Genomic DNA, 20,160 nt, shown 5'->3' on the forward strand with positions numbered 1-20,160 from the left:
TTTTTTTCAACAAAAATTTCAATTCTTTTATTATTTCGCTAATCATTGTTTTTCGTTATTTTAGAAACTGCCGGAACATCAGGTGAGAAAACTGTTACCCGGAGTTACCTTTATGGAATAATGAAAGACCAAAATTTACCAAATTTTGAAGCAAAACTCGATTATCTGGAATATCACTTACTATCGAACTATGGCACAAGTGATGATAATTTGAAAACAATTAAACAACGATTTTAATACATGGAGAAACAATCATTGAGAAAGCTTTGCTACCAATAGGTCAATTGTCGGAGGAGGCTGCAGAAGCGCGTAATAAACATTTCCGCGTATATCGCGAGAATTTCGCTAGAAATTTTTCTAGAGAACAATGCAACCTTGATATATATCACAGATTACTATTGACTTCGGATCCATTGATAAGCAGTCTGAGGCCCAAAAAAACAACAATATCAAAAAGTTTTTGTCCTGAAACAATAGAAATGCTATTGCCGGCAGATTCCAACTCGAACCCGATTCAGATTGCGAGGAAGATGACTCTTTAATTGAATAAAAATATTATTACTGCACAAAGATAATATGTATTTTTTATGTTATTTTGCGGAGAAATTGTTTCACTCAACGTGAAAATGAAATGAATCCAACATTCGTTTTGAATATCACGGCTTTTCATTTACGGAATCTCAAGACTACTTTTTTTTTCTATTCCAATGTTTTTTTATTTACATTCTACGAGATGAACTCATTAAAAAAATCTTTAATCAGACATATAATACTGCATAGAAACGATAAATACCGAATATAAATGATAAAAGTAAGAAAATATTTTTGGCCGCGTAGATCGTTAAAATTGACCTATGTGCGACGGTGACTGAAAAGCACTTATTGTTCAATGGGTCCAATTCCCACACATCTAACAACAATTCCAATGATAAATACTAACCTTCTCTTGAACAGTTGCAAATTGGAGATCTTTTGCTTGCATTTCTTTAGGTATCGCACCTGCTGCACTCATTATGTAGGATTTTGGAGGTGTTAACACTTTCACTACGTTAGGATATAAAGCTGCACAGATGATAGACGACAGAAGTCTACAATTTCCATCATTTCTATTGAACTGCAACATTAAATATTCAAAAGGAAGTAACTTATTATTTAGTTAATTATTATCACTTGAATTCATTGAACAAGGACATAACTTAATTCGAAATTAGATCAAACTAGAATCATTTTGATGTTTTTGATCGATCGTTCTCTGAAGAGATCGCTCTCTCATTCCGTCACAATTCACAATGTCTTTAATTTTCGAATTTTGAGCAGAAAATAGTTTCAAAAGAAGTTTTTTTTTTCAAAAACGAAGCTCGAAATGAAGAAAACGAATGAGCCCAAAATAGAATTTTCAGTTGCTAAATCTGAAGAAAATAAAAAATTGAAAAAAGTTCGGCCCGTATCATTTGAAATGACTCTATCTATTCCACCGAATCAATGATATGATTATTTGTGAATATAGTTTTTTCTTATTCATCACAGAAACCAAGCATTATTTAAAATAACTGCATCACTTCAACCGAATCGATGATATGATCATTTGTGAATACCATTTTTTTTAAATTATAACAGAGAAACGAAGCAACTCCGGACATAAGTTCATAAAAAAAATAGATTCATTTTGACCATTTTCTGTTATTTATTTCAATACAAACCATACCATGTTATATATTTTTGAAATCAGGAAAAATTAAGCTTTCAGAAAATGGCACAGAAATCTAGTGTTCCCATTTAAAAAAACATAACTTTGGGTCATAGCATTCTTAATTAAAAGGGCTTTCGAAAATACGAGCACGCCACTGGATTCTACGTAAAAAAGTGCCTGTATAATGTTTTAATTTCAGGGGTAGGATTCTGTAACTTTCGTTATCATAGCAAACGAAAGCGATAACGTTACGAAGCGAAGCTAAGCGAAGCGAATGCGGTATTCTCAATTCTGTAAGCGTCTTTTTCTTTATCGTTTCGTTATCTTTACGCTTTTAGTTTCGTTGTCGGAGCTTGCCGACTTTACACGAAGGAACATTGGCAAATAAGTAGATATTTAAGCTACTGTAGGATTCTGCAGGTTTTGACATATGAGGTACCTGAGATAATCTCTAATAAGAGCAATGAGATAAGAGTCCCTTTTATGGACTCTAGCTGTAATGTCCTTTGAATAATCTACAGTATTTAACTTGAGTATTGTCAGAAATTATATTTTGATTTAAGACTCTCATTGGAAGTTACTTAACAAAGGGTTTCATACCATTTTAAACTGTTTAGTTTATCATTAAGAATGAATTAGCTAATTGAATACAACACCTGAATGCAAATATTGAGTATTACAATAAATCTTATTTGAGCACTGGAAGAAATTCGAAATGGAACCTCATTCAATGGATTATAATTTAAAACCTTCATTCTTATTCCAGTTACAAAACCTACCCATACTACAAAATAAGTTCGGGGAGTCAACAAATAGTGTGTATAGGTATAAAGAAATATTCATCATGTTTTCAATGATTCTGATCATCGACGAGGAAATCTCAAGAAGAGTTCGTCTAACTCTTACAAGAGAGGAGAATAGATTTCTTCGAGATAGAAGTGATCCATTTAACTTAACGGATGAGAGATTCATAGACGTTTTCCGTTTGTCGAAACATTTAGTTCACGTTCTATTCGATGAATTGAAACCATTTATGGATAATTATTGGAGGAACACGAGAACGCCATTTGAACAGGGAATATTGATAACTCTGAGATTTTTTGCCAGTGGAAATCACCAACGCGGTATTGGACAAGAATATTTGCATAATATATTCATAACGCAATTTTTCAATAATTAATAGAATGAATTTCAAACTTAAAATTAAGAATTGTGATATTGTGAAGCAAAACATTCAAAATTATAACCTCGAAATCGAAATCATTCAAGTGTCATAATATGACGCTTAAGACTTGGTCACGTGGTAAAAGTAAACCAATCAAAAACGTCGTCGGACTTTTCGTAATGACAACGAACCCTAAAATGTTTCGTTATCGTCATGAGGTCGTTCTTTGCTTCGGCAAACACGACTATTGCCGAATCCCTTTACAAAATACCGAACCGAGCAAAACTGTCGTTTCGTCACGTTTTCGCTTCGCTTTGCCGTTACAGAATCCCACCACAGAGCTCTATCATCAATATTAGCGGAGATATATCGATATCGCCACGCTTCACGTGTCTGAACATATATTAAAAAACATTTGATAAGCTTTCAAACGACACCATACACAAGGAAATAGACTTAATGGTTGCATTGTATTAACACAAAACAAAACCTTCGACAGCTATGTTTTGACGTCGCTACTATCTGCTCCACCATTTTGAAACACTACAACAAGCAGTTTCGTGATCTACACAATGCCTTGAACACATCCATATCTGTTGTAGGTATACAGAAGAGATACCGACGAGTTTCGGATTAGAGAAGGAAGTTTCTATGGTTGCCAGTCTACTATTAAATTAATTTCGACTCTACAGGCTGGTATGAAAGGAATGAAACACGATACCACCCTATTTTTTTTTAATGGAAATGCCCAATTTTTATATAATACTCATTTCTTGATCACATAGAATACTTTTTAAAAATTAGTAATGTCCATGAAATTCTGTTTTCGAAATACCCCACTTGTCATCATTTATCTGGGGAAATTTTTGTTTTAAACTAAAGATCATATCTTGAAAACCGTTTAAGACGATATTATTTTTATTGGATTCCAGAAAAGTTTTCACGTCTTGTGCAAATTTACAGATCACTCTATAGGTGCTCCAAAAGACACTGTGACCTTGAAAAAATGTCAATGAGTCCAAATGCAAATGGCATGCACCGATTTTTTTTGCCTTTCAAATAACCTAGTGAATAGTCTTCATTTTTTGGCGAGACCTGCTGTGCCTGAAATGAATAGTTTTCTAAATTCTTCGCATTTCATGTTTTGTACGGGGTCTGGAGTAAACTTTCCACGTATACAGTTTCAAAGGGATAAGATTACTAAACACTACTGAATACCTACTATTTATCAATTAAATATAAGCCTTATCAAAGGAATCATCAAAATATTCGGTACCATTCATTTTGACGAAATTTAATGGAGACCACGTGAAAAAACTGAATCCTAGTCTTAATTTACTTAAGGAGTTCGAAATGACTGCATATTTTCAGCTGAAATAGTCTCAACAATATTTAACGCTCATATGATTTTTTCAGATGTCTATAAACTAATTTCAACTGAAAATATGCAGTCATTTAGAACTCCTTCAGACCCCCCGCACATTAGCAACTTTTGTCAAGCAACATTTTAGTCACATTAATTGAACATACAGGTGTCCCGTAAAGACCACGTCAAACCGAGGGAGAATGTAGATCAAAGGATAACCAACCTGCTATGACAAAATTCCCATTACAAAAGTCTTACCGTTTTCGAGATATTTTTTTTTTTTTTTGAAAATAATGAATTTTTGCCCCTTTCAATAGTTTTGCCCTTACGGTTGGTACAATTTTACATCTTTCTGGTTAATTTTTTCAGTAAAATATTGCTGAAGAATGATTTTAACGTTTACATTAAAAACGTCCTTCGAAATTTTAAAGGGGGGCTATGAGAAATATTTTTATTGGAACTTTTGGTAGTGGATTATTTTGTTCATGAAGTTTAGCCCATCGTAGTGGAAAAAAAAATGTACCGAGCTACTGCTGCACATTACACCAATAAATTGTCTATTTTATAGTGATTTCAAAGAGGTATCACACAAGTCATTGCTATTCAAAAAAAAAAGAGATATGCCTGTTTTCATCCAAATGGGTACGTTTCTGAAAAAAATCAAGTTTTTCAATTCTGTTAAGAAATCTTCGATGTTGCATTACTTAGTGAACAATGGCAATTGTTCACATGCGAAAATATTACTCGCATAATTATTCACCCCAACGAAATTCAATTTTGCCGGCAAATTTTGGAAAACATCATGCAGATCCAGATTTTTTAATAAGATCATTTGAAGCGACGAGTCTTTCTGTACCAAGGATGGGTAGGTACATGAATCTCCACAATTTGCATAGCTGGAATATCATTAATCCACACGAGGTGAGAGAAGATAGATCACAATATCGATTCAAGATCAATTTATGGACTGGAATATTCAATGGTGCAATTTTTGGCCCGATCGAACTGCCGCCATCACTGAACGCAAACAATTATTTTGAATTTTTAACCAACAAGCTCCCCATTTTATTGGAAGATGTGCCACTGGCGCTGCGACGTAGTCTGCGGTTTCAACATGATGGATGCCCAGCACATTACGGACACACCGGTGGATTGGAAGAGAAGGTGAAATTTTGTGGCCTCCTCGTTCACCTCACCTATTATTATTATTATTATTTGAACTGGGGTCGTTTTGCTTCGGTGAGCCTTCCGGGAACTGCGACCATGCAGATCTTTTGTTCACTACCCTACTCATTCATAGAAACCCAGGGAGGTCGTCAACGACGTTAATACCTAAATCCTATGGACTTTTATTATTGGGGCTGCCTAAAAGACAAAATTAAAAATTAAAAGTCCAGAGGATTTAGGTCTTCATGTACCCATCCTTGGTACAGGAAGACTCGTCGCTCCAAATGATCTTATTAAAAAAATCTGGCTCCGCATGATGTTTTCCAAAATTTGCCAGCAAAATTGAATTTCGTTGAGGTGAATATTTATGCGAGTAATATTTTCGCACGTAAACAATTGCCATTGTTCACCAAGTAATGCAACATCGAAGATTTCTTAACAGAATTGACAAACTTGATTTTGTCAGAAACGTACCCATTTGGATAAAAACAGCCATATCTTTTTTTTTTTTTGAATAACAAATGACTTGTGTGATACCTCTTTGAAATCACTATAAGATAGACAATTTATTGGTGTAATGTGCAGCAGTAGCTCGGTACATTTTTTTCCACTACGATGGGCTAAACTTCATGAACAAAATAATCCACTACCAAAAGTTCCAATAAAAATATTTCTCATAGCCCCCCTTTAAAATTTCGAAGGACGTTTTTAATGTAAACGTTAAAATCATTCTTCAGCAATATTTTACTGAAAAAATTAACCAGAAAGATGTGAAATTGTACCAGCCGTAAGGGCAAAACTATTGAAAGGGGCAAAAATTCATTATTTTCAAAAAAAAAAAAAATATCTCGAAAACGGTAAGACTTCTATAATAGGAATTTTGTCATAGCAGGTGGGTTATCCTTTGATGTACATTCTCCCTCGGTTTGACATGGTCTTTACGGGACACCCTGTATATATTCGTATGAGCACTCGCTCACAGGTAATTATTTAGTTGCGGCAACTAAAAAAATTCCAACACTCTTTATTCACCAGGCAATAGGGGCTTGGTTCCAGCAGCAGGCGACTTAATTATTTAATCACCGATACTAAAAAGTTGCAAGTGTGCTAGTGTAGTAGGCTAAGAGAATTGAGCAGCTTCTTTCACGTGGTCTCCATTGAATTTTGTCAAAATATATGTTTCCAAATATTTTGATTTATTCGATTTGGCTTATCTTTTATATTACTAGTAGATATTGAATACAGTTGAGTAATCTTATCTCTTTGAAACTGTATACGTGGAAAGTATACTCTCAGACCTTATACAAAACATAAAATGCGAAGTATTTTGAAAACTATTCATTTTAAGCAAATGGAGACCCGAATATCCAGGAGAGTGACGTGATGAGCAGTAGCTTTTGGAAACGATATATTTTTTCACTTCCAGTTTTCGGAGGTATACAGTGCATCCCACTTTGGGTGAGACTGCCAGGTTTCTCGCTTATTATTTAAGATAGAGCCTTGCGATTTTCACGTTCCTGTCCTACTTTTTCGTGAAACTCAAATTGGTCTAATCAGATTTTGCATAACTGTTTCCGTTCAAGAGATACAGGGCGATTTTGGAAATTGATACTTTTCGGACCCCTCCTTTATCTCCGAAGTTATTAGAAATAATGCTGAGGTAAAAACTACGTCTGAATCAGAATTCTGCGTAGAATCCAGTGGCGTACTCAATATTTTTTTTCGGGGTATGGTTTTGAAGATTCAACACAAACCTATATTTTTTTCAATGGAACACCCTATATATCATTACTTTGTTGAATTCGTTATTTTTTTCCCTTCAAAATGATGTATGATACTATATACGTAGAATGGTCAGAAATGTTAAAAAAACACTAAAACATCAAATAATGATGATTTTTGTTAATGAGCAATGGATTTCCCCTATGAAAAAAAGGTTCAATTGAATAATTTTAATTTGTGATTTTTATAAATAGTAGAGTAAGCAAACAAAGATAATACACTCATCACTAACATGAAAAACAAAACGTAGATACCTACCTAATAGCAACAAATAAATAATACAAAAATTCATAAACATTGCATGATATCTTACAGCTTAAACTGTTCAAATTACTGTCCATTTTCCTCTAATACATAATTGACAAAATTTTTCAATACGCCTGAGTGCATTTAATATTATAAAAGGGCGGTTTTGTAAATCCTGGAAAACTGCCTCTCTTGATGCACGAAGTTCTTCGAGACTGTTATGTCTTTTACTGTAGTATATTATATGTATTAGGGAAAATGGACAGCAATTTGAACAGTTTAGTCTGTAAGATATTATGCAATGTTTATGATTTTTTTTATTATTCATTTGTTGCTATTAGGTAGGTACCTACGTTTTGTTTTTCGTATTAGTGATGAGTGTATTATATTTGTTTGCTTACTCTACTATAAATAAAAATCACAAATGAAAATTATCCAATTAATCCTTTTTTTCATATGGAAAATCCATTGCTCATTAACAAAAAATCATCATTATTTGATGTTTTAGTGTTTTTTTAACATTTTTGACGATCATACCTATATAGTGTCATATATCATTTTGAAGGGAAAAAAATAACGAATTCAACGAAGTAATGATATATAGGGTGTTCCATTGAAAAAAATATAGGTTTGTGTTGAATCTTCAAAACCATACCCCGAAAAAAAAATTGAGTACGCCACTGGATTCTACGCAAAATTCTGATTCAGACGTAGTTTTTACCTCAGCATTATTCCTAATAACTTCGGAGATAAAGGAGGAGTCCGAAAAGTATCAATTTCCAAAATCACCCTGTATCTCTTGAACGGAAACAGTTATGCAAAATCTGATTAGACCAACTTGAGTTTCACGAAAAAGTAGGACAGGAACGTGAAAACCGCAAGGCTCTATCTTAAATAACAAGCGAGAAACCTGGCAGTCTCACCCAAAATGGGATGCACTGTACTTACTTGTTGATTATTTTCATATTACTTTCAAGAACCAGTATTGTGTTCTACTTTTACAAATTGTATGTTTTTACTTTTTTATTATATTTAGGTAAATTTCAATGACTTTGATTCAACAAAAATAATCTTATCTTCCAGGAAAATTAAACTTAAGAATTTACGCCCATCTTTGCGACTGGTTGAGTTCGCTCCTCCCTTTTACGAGAGAAAAATTATTTAACACATTTGAGAATAACAACTTTACGCCTTTGGTCAGTAAAAAGCCGCTTTTTCTCCGGACTCTCCAAAAGTGGCGTTATGACAAAATTACTCAATGTTGTGATCAACCAAGGTCTGTAGATTACACAGGTTGCCTCGTAACTTGGGTTGAAGAGTGGGGTAACGCGTCATCCGGTGTCTGTCAAGGTCTATAGAGTGTCTCTATCGCCATTGGCCATCATTGACAGACATTTTATCAAAGCTATTTTATGATTGAAGATACTAAAGACTATAGAGACTACGAACGATATACGCGATCAAACTAATAAGAAAATCCGTGAAAACCCATGATTTCATTGCAATCAAATGTTATTTATTTGAATGTGTGAACGACTGACGTCAAGAATGGTTGGCGCTGATTGGTTGAAAGTTACGAGACAACCTGTCTAAATCTATAAACCTTGGTGATCAACGATGGAAGAATGCATATCGAAGCTTTGTTATCAGTCCTATCTTTTATTGGTTTACATGGTACTTACTTCCGATCCAGTAATTTGAGCAACATCATCATCACCCATTCTTTTTCTCCTTTTCAAAACAACACTCACAAAACCAATATCTACGAGTAACTCAAGAAACTGATATTTTATATCTGCTATTGTTAATAATGTTCTAAAAGATAAGTAATTTTCATTTGCATAGTTTCTCCCTCCTATGGAACTTCTCTTGTATACTTGCAGCCATTTCTATAAAACAATTTCCGATTATGATAGAACGTATCAGGAAATATTGACACTTCATGAATTCACTCCTGAACGAGCGAAATATAAGAAGACAAATATAGTGAATCTACCTTATACGCGTTATATACCGTGATTTGGTCGCTAAAACCAGTAGCGAAAACCATTTTCTTTGCATTTGCCTGGTCCCTTTTATTGAATGGACTCAAAAATGGAGTCTTGAAGCTCAAGCAGGCAGCCATAGTAAGTGCGGCATCTACACAAGAAAAAATGGCACCATAAAGTAACAGTTTGCCTATCCTTACATCTACTGGTAAAGTGGCTAAATGTTGCCCAAGTGCAGTCAATTCAATGTTTTCATCTAGAGCACCAACACATTGCAATCTCGTAATTGATGCATTCACGTTATCTTTTGAAGGCGGTTCAATGAACGTTTCTGAAAAAAAAATAATAATACTTAACCAAATACTCTTCATTTTCGAGCGGAATATGATATAAATTAATTAATTTTTAATTCTCATGAAAAATACCACGCCATTGTTGTGTGACTTGTTTTGAATTGAAAAACGATTTATAGATGAATAGTGATGAAAAAGATGTACTCCATTCAGGTATTTGACGCAATATAACACTTATTGCTCTATAATTTTTAAACATAAAAAACATGAATTCCACTATTACGAGACAAAAATACTAACAATAGAACCAAAACGAAAACGGAGAGAGCCTACGCGGTGGAGGCTGTGGAGAAACCGGTTGCGCCGTTGTCAAGTGACTTCGAGTCATCGATCGGGTATTAACTGGGGGACCTGGTACGGGTGGTACGAGCCTGCGCAGTACCGGTTGTGTTGTTGTCAAGTGATTTCGAGTCATCGATCGGGTTGTTGTCGGGGGCTGAGTTATCGATTGATCTGTTGCCATGAGACGGGAAATCGAAGTTTTTCGGGTGTTAGGTGATCTTTGACTATCATCTCGTTTGTTGAGGCAAGTGGGTCGTTTTTCGATTTCAAGTGGTTCATGAATTATCATACTTGTGAGAGTTTTCTTTGCAGAGATGGTCTTGCATCCCTCAAAATGTCGTCCACCGAAGTCTTCAGAATACAAAACCACCTCGCAGGACCCTACAACCTATCTCGAAAAGAAAACCAAAGCTCTCATCACTGCCCCGAAGCTTCCGATTGAAAAAAAAATCCTCATTCAAAGGTAAAAATCCTCATTCCAAGGTAAAAATCTTCTTGTACCCCTCGAATCTACAGATTACCTAAAGTTCACAAACCGGACATCCCCCTCCGTCCAATCGTCAGTGCCTTTGGATCTCCAAGTCATCATCTTGCTAAATACCCAGCTTCCATACCTTTAGCTGCAGAATCATCATCGCATGTAAAGAATTCTTTCCACTCCATCGAAATATTGAAAACAGAAATTCTCGTCAGTTTTGACGTCGTCACCAATATTCCACTGAAAGATTCCCTTGAAATACTGGAAATCAAACATCACATACCCCGGGATACATTAACCCTTATAAACCATTGCATGCCGAGCACGTACTTCCTCTTTCAAAGTTTGTAAACAAGTAAAAGGTACACCCATGGGATCTCCACTTTCTCCAGCCATTGCTGATGTGTATATGGAACATTTTGAAACCAGAGCCATCGAAACGTTCCACCTAAAACCTATTTTCCGGCTTCGATATGTGGCCGATATCTTCGTCATATGGCCACATGTAATGTCGGTTAATGGTTTTCTGAATTTGTTGACTGTTGTAGCCATTCTGTTTTAGGGCGGTTTGGGGGATGTTGATTTTTTGTGTAATGTGTAGGCTACCTGTCAGTTTTATGGATCTATGGATGAAAGAGTTCAATACGGAGTTGATTTGAGATAGAAATTCAACGAAATTTTGGAATGCCGTAGAAGACCGAAAGATATGTGTCTGCTTTTCAAATTAGTAAATAATATACTTTATGTCCCAGAAATTCTCGAATTTATCGATTTCAGAGTACCGGAGAGAAGACTAAGATCCCGTGATTCATTCGCGGTTCCATTCCGTAGAATTAACATAACCCAAAATTCGCCACTGTGTAGAATGCTGTCAACATTTAATTCTTTTTCATGTGATGTTGATATTTTCAATGTTCAACTCCAATGAATTGAAAAGAATTTTAAAATGAAAGTTGCCTCTTGTTTTTTCAGTATGCTGATCATTCTCAGATGTTATGTTTAATTTTTAGTTTATAGTTTATAGCATAGCTTGAAATTTGTTTTCATTATTTCAATATCTAGTATGATATATTAATTGTCAAACTGTGAATGCTGTATTGGGGTTTACCTGTTTGTATTCCTATTTGTCTTAAATAAATAAATACAAACGTCATTCCAACCGAGACGAAAAAGGTGATAACAATTGATTCAACGAAATTGGAGCTAATGATGAAAGTTATCCAGGAAATAGAGGATAAAATTCAAATTCTGAGTGAGAACAATCAATAACTCAGATATAAAAATGTAATATTGGAGAAAAATTTATCAGAATATAAGGCTCGATGTACACGGGCGATTCATCGGACCAAAGAAACCAATGGTACGATTCACACGTAAATAAAATCGCGGCGTCCTCGCCTGCGGGCATGCCACTAGCCGCCGGCAATCGCCAGGATCTGCTTGATCGCCGCGATCTCGCTGCGAGAAAATCTACCAGCGGTTAAGCAGTACACGTGAATGAATTGGGTGGTTCACACGGCCGATATCTAGCCAGATGCATTCATACTTAGTGGAGACGAAGTACTGAAGATTCGTAGCAGGAAAACATCATTCGTGTGAATCGAGACTCTCATTTTTTCACACGTGCTCGCTGCTAGATCGCAGCGTGCACGCCTCGAGACGACCGCTCGTGTGCATCGAGACTAAACGTGATTCAGAGCAGGCTCTAAAAAAAAAAACATAGAAACAGGTGGAATACACGTGGTCAACACGCTGGTAAACAAATCTTGAATACAGATAGGAATACTGTAACAGATGATCCTAAGAGGACAAGGAAAAATCGCCTTAAGATAGTTGGGAAAACTGTAGGAGAGCATAAAGAATTGGAGGATGTCCAAACTCAAAAGAGAGAGAATAACTGAAAACATAAATTTGGGAAAATTTGACAGCGTAAAAAAAGGTAGTGAGAAGCGGAAAACTCCAGATGAAAGTAAGGAAACAGTGGAAATGGCAAGCAGGGCGGAATGGAATGTAATACAAAGAGGACGAAGAAAACCAAAACAGAACCAAAACAAAACCTAATAGGCACATGTTAAGCTCCTGAAAATAATGAAAGCTTTAGTGAGTTTAGAAAAAAGGCATGGTTCCACATCAACCAAGTTATGATTCATAACTTGGTTGATGTGGAACCATGTCTTTTTATGAATCATGTAACAGAGAACTCTATTGAAAAATATATGAAACAAAAGCCTGCATTTGAAACGGTGAATATAGAAGTTAAAGAATTACTGTTTGAAAACAATAAAAGAAATCTTTTTCTGGTAAGAGTGCCTTTTGGAAAAAAAAGATGAATTGTAAAATCCTCAATTCTGGCCGGAAAATGTGGGTATAGGAAGATTCAATATGCAACTATACATATGGGAAAAGATGTCCACAATATGTTCTTTCATAGAAAATAAAATAAATAATGAAAATAAAGGGCAGAAAGGGGAACTATCAGATGAACATCACGTCACACAAATCCCAACTAGGGAATCCAATCCCGCAAACGCGGGATCCCTCTGAAATTGCGAAAATTGCGGGATTTTCCATGCGGGAATTAATATTTGAATTGGGTATTAGACAATAAAAGCGCAAAGTCTTTTAAAACGTCCCAGAAAGCAATAAATCACTCATAGGTTACGAGGAAGATGTTACACTAGTTACTGCTAAAAAACTACACAACGATTCATGACCAGCAAATTGGAAAGTCATTATAACTCGATATTGACTAGACAAATGATTGAAGCTTTATTTACTAGGATAATAGAGCGCCGTTCATTAATGACAAGTATTGTACCCTATTTGGAAAACCCAGGTCAATATCAGGAATTTCGTGGATAATAGTCGATGTCTACAAATGGCCAATTTGTACATACAACTATAAGGACTAACGCAATAATTTTAGCAAAGAGTAATTGAGAATGGAAATCTTGATAATACCTGAGACATAAAATGAAAAAAAAGTTTTTTTTGAAAAATTATTTTTAAATTCTTGTATAACAGGAAGTGCCGGAACTTCGAAAATATTTTAGCATCATGAACAATGTCGAATTTTCAGATTTCAAATCGGCCCCGTTCTCCAGAAACGTCTATTAGGCCGTCGAACATGAAACACCCTGTATAAACATTTAACTGTTTATTTACTATTAACATGACAGCTCCCCACGTGATACTGCCTCGAGTTCAATGCTTTGTCTTTGTCATAGTTAAAAGTTAACCTCATTTTTCAACTAAAAACATAAAAAATCCAATCAGAATATGGAAAATTTTGAAATTTTGCGCTTATGTATGGACATAGTATAAGGAAAGGATAGTGTAGTGCTTTTTTCGATTTTGTTGATGTTGAGCGCCATCTAGTTGTACTCACGTTTTACTCGAATTTTACTGTCTAAAATATTTGAAATAGAGTGGTCAGAAGATTTCTATATTTTGATATTTTTTCAGCTCTTTAATAAGCATTTACGCCAGTGGCGTGTATTTGTGATAAAAAATTACAATGCTACAAGTTATCATGAAATCATTAATCACGTCCAGTCGTCATGAAATGATATCTCTAGGTTTTTTCAGGATTTATGAATGGAATAAACTCCATTTTCCGGAATATCGATATTGCAATTGAATGTATTTGAAGAATATTCATTGATATTATTTTGTTATAGATTGAGTGAGAATAGGTAAAGTTTCTATCAACATTAAGTTCCTAATGTCGTAAGTTCCAATGAAATTTCTCAAAAGCTATATTTAGCTTTTGACAGTTGGTTTCGATCATTTTTTCCAACCTTTTACGATTCTTCGAGTTATGTATTTTATTATTCACCTGTAATAATTTTTTCTGACCGAAATATCATTGATATTGATATTATATTGAAATATCTCAATTATGTTGAAAATAAATAAAATCATGTTTTATTTTTATATTTACCTTATATTTGAAATTGAAATGAATATTTTCGAATGTAGAATCTTATATTATTATTATTAGAACTCTTTATTGCTAAATTCATATGTTTGAATCTTATATTCAATTTTATATTTTTTTCATTGATAATATCCCAATTCTATTCATATTTCTTCGGATGAAAACCCCTTTCTACTATTATATGAATAATTTTAATTCAATTGTATCTATCAATTTGTTTTGATTATTCCTGAATAGAGAGTTAAGTGATCATTCATACTTTTATCGTAATGCAAAACGCAATTATTCGAATAAATATTCAATGAATATTCGAATATTCAAATGTAGTAGTAACTCAATAATAACAAAAAAAATTGTTGGCAATGTCATGCGACCCCTTTTCAACCACGCCACTGAATGAATGAATTATCGTATTATTTCTGCGCCATCTACATGATTTAGCGCTATCTATTATCGAGTTACTTCTCCAAATCCAAATCCAACTACAGTTGCGACCACTGGTGACTATTTCCTTGCCGTCAAATGGCGCTTGGCTTACTATCCTTTCCTTATACTATGGTATGGAATAGATATTCCAAGCTTCGTGCAAAATTTCGAATTGATAGCGGAGCAAAAAAAACTTTTACATGCTAACATACCTAATATTTCTTTGACATCCTTCCCCTCAAATAGTTGTAATAACTTAATGTTCAAAATGAGTTGTTCCAAAGGCACCCTGTGTATCTCGGGTACGGGTTGTCCCAAGAAATGATGCCTGAATCTGTATCCAGTATATAGGTGAAAGCATACACCCGACATCACCCTGCCCGCCCTTCCTTTTCGTTGAAGGGCATTTGCCCTGGTAACCCAAGTGGTCTGTAAACTCTCCATGTTTCTGTTGGGGTCGAAGTGTTTCTCTTTCATCTTGCCTGAATCGACTACAAAAACGCAGTCATCTATGGTGATTGACGTTTCCGCAAGGTTTGTGGAAATAACGATTTTGCGAACCCCAGTTTTAGGTTTACTGAAATTGAAATTTTTTTAGGAATTGAGTCCAAGAAATATCATGAATAGATTATAGTGGGTAACCTAAGTCACTTCTTCAGATTGTATCATGCACGATGAATATATTACTTGAGGTAGACTTGAAACTGAGTGAACTTAATTTTAAGTATTACTCTTATTTTAAAAGAAGTTAACATATCGAACAGTTAGTTATGATTGTTTTAAAATATACACTGACCGAAAATATCTAGTAGTTGTTTCGATTCCTCCACATGAAAAAGAAATTTTCTAATTACAATCAATTTGGGTAAACAAATATGCTTCCAAATCTTGCAACTAGCTTGTTTCGCAGCATAACCATGAAACATGTTATCGCTCGACTATTGCCGAAAAGTATAGATAGTCATAATATGCCAAAACGAGTCATTTCCGACTATTCATTTATAATACGCTATTTGACTCGACCTAGGACTACGAGATTGACATGCCGACCAGTCGAACCACTTTTGGATGGCGCCCTCCTACTAAGTAGTAAAAATGTAGGTAATGTCGTCTTGTTCAAGTGTTGTACACTCAGAAATATTGTCTGATAATATCAAAATCTTAGTTGTTGAAAACTGTATATGAAACGACATGAAAATATATACTAGAAAATTTCATCAATTGATAAAGGACACGATTTGAGTACTGCACGTTTGATTTTACTTTGGCGTTGTAATGTAACTGAGTAGTCAGTTCACCATCGGGTCCAGAAATGCTGCATGATCTGAGTTAAGAGTTGATGTCGATGCAATCGATTACAATTCTTGATTTTTATGCCCTAACGACGCAAATGGATTAATGTACAAAGGTCATTGGAATGATCTATTGAAAGAATATTTGAAGGGAGGTGAGGCAACACACAATATTGATGAATTTATTTCCCCCTGAATGTGGTTACAGAACTCGATTGAAATAGTAATTCTTCTCCGCATATGTCACATGTCACACATTGCATATTATAACAAGATTAATATAATACATATACACCCAACAATATGAAACAGATAACAAGTTAGGCCTCAGTAAAATCACTGTCCGTTGCCTTTGGCCTAGCAACAATTGAAGAAGACGTTAACTTTTTTCATGTCTTCACACTACGAGTTATGCCTATGCAGACTAATTGCTTGATTGTATTCTGATATATTGTCTTCAGATTTGTGTTAAGAAAACTGAAGAGAGTGTTTGGTGAAAAAGACCCGAAAGTTAATTGCAACAACAATGCAAAAGCCCTTGACATCAAACTATGAAACCTGTACTGGACTTCCATCTGTTCGTATTTTTTCCGCCATAAATAATTAAAATAAATAACTTCTCCAACGCTCTGAAACAGGATTGATTCGAAATTCAGAAAAAAAATTGGTTTGAAATGAGTGAAACTAAATGGAAATACTTGCATGAATATGGCTGCTTGTTCTTCACTAGTTAACGATGAATGCAGTGGCAATAATAGGAACTTCTTCGTCTGCAATCCGAAATCTGGATGATCTTTGAGCTGATCGTGAAGACTGGTGATTTCAGCAATACCCGGCAAGAAAATTAATATTGTTCCCACTTTTGGAAAATCATGTTCTCCAAATACGATCCAACTAAGTAAGTACTCGATAAGATCATTGTTAATTTTTTCAGTGTCCATCAGAAATAAATTCTTGCAGGTAAGCTTTGAATAACCTATAACAAAAAAGTAGGTATGTACTTCATTCAGTTAGACACAAAGGTTAAATAAATTATAGAATGATTTTTTAACACCAATTATGGTACCTAAACACAGAAAAATTTTACTGAAACTACATAATAATTATTTCAATATAATGAACTCTAACGGTTTTATTTCGTATATTAATAAGCCTACAAATTGATTAAAAATACGAAATCAATAATTGATCATGTATTTTCGAGAAAAAGTAAATATATAAATAACAAACTCTCCATCGAATCAATTTTGTTCCAATCATATATGGCCGACCACTTTACACCCTCGATATTTTTTCTGAATCAAGAGTTCTATTATATCTCGAGAATTCAAAAGTAAACAAAAGTGAAAAAATAAGGTATAACAGATTGAGACAACTCTTAGTTAGGTTAGGTTAGTTCGGGAGATGTTTACAATGTTGATGTTCAGGTTCCATATGATAACTTACAAGCATATATTGAATAAATATATCGACGAGTTTACGGAGGAAATTATAACAAAAATAAAGAACAATTAAAAATTAAACCTTGGATAACTCAGGGTCTCATTACGTTCATTAACCCTTTCAGTCATGTCGTACACTACAGTGTACACATATTTCCATTGATTTTCGTTGATTTTTCTTTCCTTCTCTAGCTCGTGTTTATTGTGTATACTGCAGTGCTGTATACTGCAATGCTATATACATCATACACAATAAACACGAGCTAGAGAAGGAAAGAAAAATCAACGAAAATCAATGGAAATATGTGTACACTGTAGTGAACGCCATGACTGATTAATGATAGGAATAAACTGACGAAGTTTTTAAGTATGTACTTTGTGTACATACCAAAGAGCTTGACTTCGAATATAAATCCTACCGTAATAAATTGAACTCCTTGATCCAGAAGACAAAAAATGATTATTCTGTAGGAAAATTGATAAGAGTGGTGTGAAGAAAATTGGAGAACATAATAAATGACATCACTGAAATAAGATCGCGAAAACAACATATTGATAAAATAAATATAGTGAATGATAATGCAGAATTGATCTCGGATAATGAAGGTGTGTGAATAAGTCTTTCCCGTTTTTTTTTCAAATTTTGAGCCTTTATTGTGCAAAAATGGTTACAAATGAATTATTGAAAGTATTGGCCATCCCTTTGCGAAAAAATTCGACCGGTTTGGCCTCTATCCAGTCATCCACCCATTTTTTGGCTTCCTCTTAGGAATGGAAGTGCTGGTCAGCCAGGCCATGCGTCATCGATCTGAAGAGATGGTAATCAGACGGAGCAATGTCTGGACTATACGGCGGGTGGGGTAGGACTTCCCATTTGAGCGTTTCTAAGTATGTTTTCACCGGCTGTGCAACATGTGGGCGAGCATTGTCATGTTGCAAAATCACTTTGTCGTGCCTGTCGGAGTATTGTGGCCGTTTTTCTCGCAGTGCGCGGCTCAAACGCATCAATTGTCGTCGATAGACCTCGCCTGTGATCCTTTCATTCGGTTTCAGAAGCTCATAGTAAACCACACCTAGCTGGTCCCATCATATACAGAGCATGAGCTTGGCGCCATGAATATTTGGCTTGGCCGTCGATGATGATGCATGGCCGGGTAGTCCCCATGATTTTCTTCGCTTCTGATTATCGTAACGGATCCACTTTTCATCGCCAGTCACGATACGATGCAGAAAACCCTTTCTTTTATGTCGCTGAAGCAGCTGTTCGCAAGTGAAAAAACGCCGTTCGACGTCTCTCAGCTTCAGTTCGTACGGCACCCAATTTCCTTGCTTTTCGATCATTCCCATGGCTTTCAAACGCTTGGAAATGGTTGTTCGGTCAACTCCCAATGCTTCAGCAAGTTCTTCTTGCGTTTGACACGAATCTTCATCAAGCAAAGTCGCCAATTCTTGATCTTCAAAGATTTGCGGCCGCCCGGAACGGTCCTTGTCTTCCACGTCGAAATCGCCACTTTTGAAGCGTCGAAACCATCCGCGAACACTTGAATCATCGCCACAACCTTCTCCATAAGCTTCCTGAAGCAACCGATGCGCCTCGGCAGCAGATTTCTTCAAATTGAACCAATAAAGTGAAACTTCCCGCAAATGACGACTCGGCTCAAATTTCGACATTTTCACGATTTCAAAAATTTATGATGCGAAAAAATTTCAACTAATGTGTTAGTGGGAAATTGTTGACAGATGAATAAGCTTTGATTATGACATATGTAACCATTAAATACTCGCACAGTATTGGTGGCGCCATCTCTTACAAAAAACGGGAAAGACTTATTCACACACCATATATTTAATGAGTATTTCACGAAGGTTGGGTAAAATATGGCGGAAAAAATTGATAAGTGTGAACTAGAGCGACAATTTTTAAATCATTCAATATTTTTGGAGCCGGTAAGTGAAGTAACGGTAACGAAGTTACAATCTATATCTATATCTGGTTTGAAGTTTAATTCCTTCCCTGGTCCTGACGGCTTATCAGCAAGGAATATAAAGGAGATACATGAATATTTTGTGGAACCCTTAGCTTATATTATAAATTCATTTTACAAATCAGGAAAAATTCACAAACAGTGGTGTAACTGTACGCTATAATTCGGGGTAATAAACAACTTTTGTTGGCTAATAAAAACTTTTACTTTTCACTGACTTATATACAAACTGTTTTACCTAATAACAAATTCAACTGTATTTAATAAAAATATATGAATGAGTGAAAGCTCACTTATTATTCAACTAATATCAAACTGCAAAATTCTCCCCCCCCAAACATAAATAAAACAAAAACATCATTGAACATCTAGAAAACACAACTTGGCGGCTGGTGTTCAGAAGGTTCCCAGCCTTGTTTTGAGATCGGCGCTTCTTCTGACTTGCCCATCCTTTCCAACAAAAACAGCCTCGATCATCCTATCCATCCACCTGTTCCTGGGCAAGTAACCATCAATAATCATTATTACGTCTCCTACAGCTAAATTTTTCATCTTTTC

At 35.1% G+C, this 20,160-nt stretch overlaps 1 protein-coding gene across 1 annotated transcript in view; it reads right to left on the bottom strand.

Moving 5' to 3' along the window:
• The window catches only part of LOC123685462 (putative ATP-dependent RNA helicase DHX57), a 78,271-nt gene that overhangs the window by 3,921 nt on the left and 54,190 nt on the right, over nucleotides 1-20,160 (bottom strand). Inside the window, exons 7-11 of the mRNA XM_045625168.1 lie at nucleotides 16,878-17,151; nucleotides 15,096-15,460; nucleotides 9,413-9,735; nucleotides 9,099-9,305; nucleotides 941-1,114 (exon numbers count right to left, since the gene is read on the bottom strand). Coding sequence (XP_045481124.1) covers nucleotides 941-1,114; nucleotides 9,099-9,305; nucleotides 9,413-9,735; nucleotides 15,096-15,460; nucleotides 16,878-17,151 — 1,343 coding nt within the window. The remainder of the gene's footprint in view (nucleotides 1-940; nucleotides 1,115-9,098; nucleotides 9,306-9,412; nucleotides 9,736-15,095; nucleotides 15,461-16,877; nucleotides 17,152-20,160) is intronic.

This window comes from Harmonia axyridis, chromosome 7 (assembly GCF_914767665.1).
Source record: "Harmonia axyridis chromosome 7, icHarAxyr1.1, whole genome shotgun sequence".
Taxonomy (NCBI): Eukaryota; Metazoa; Arthropoda; class Insecta; order Coleoptera; family Coccinellidae; genus Harmonia; species Harmonia axyridis.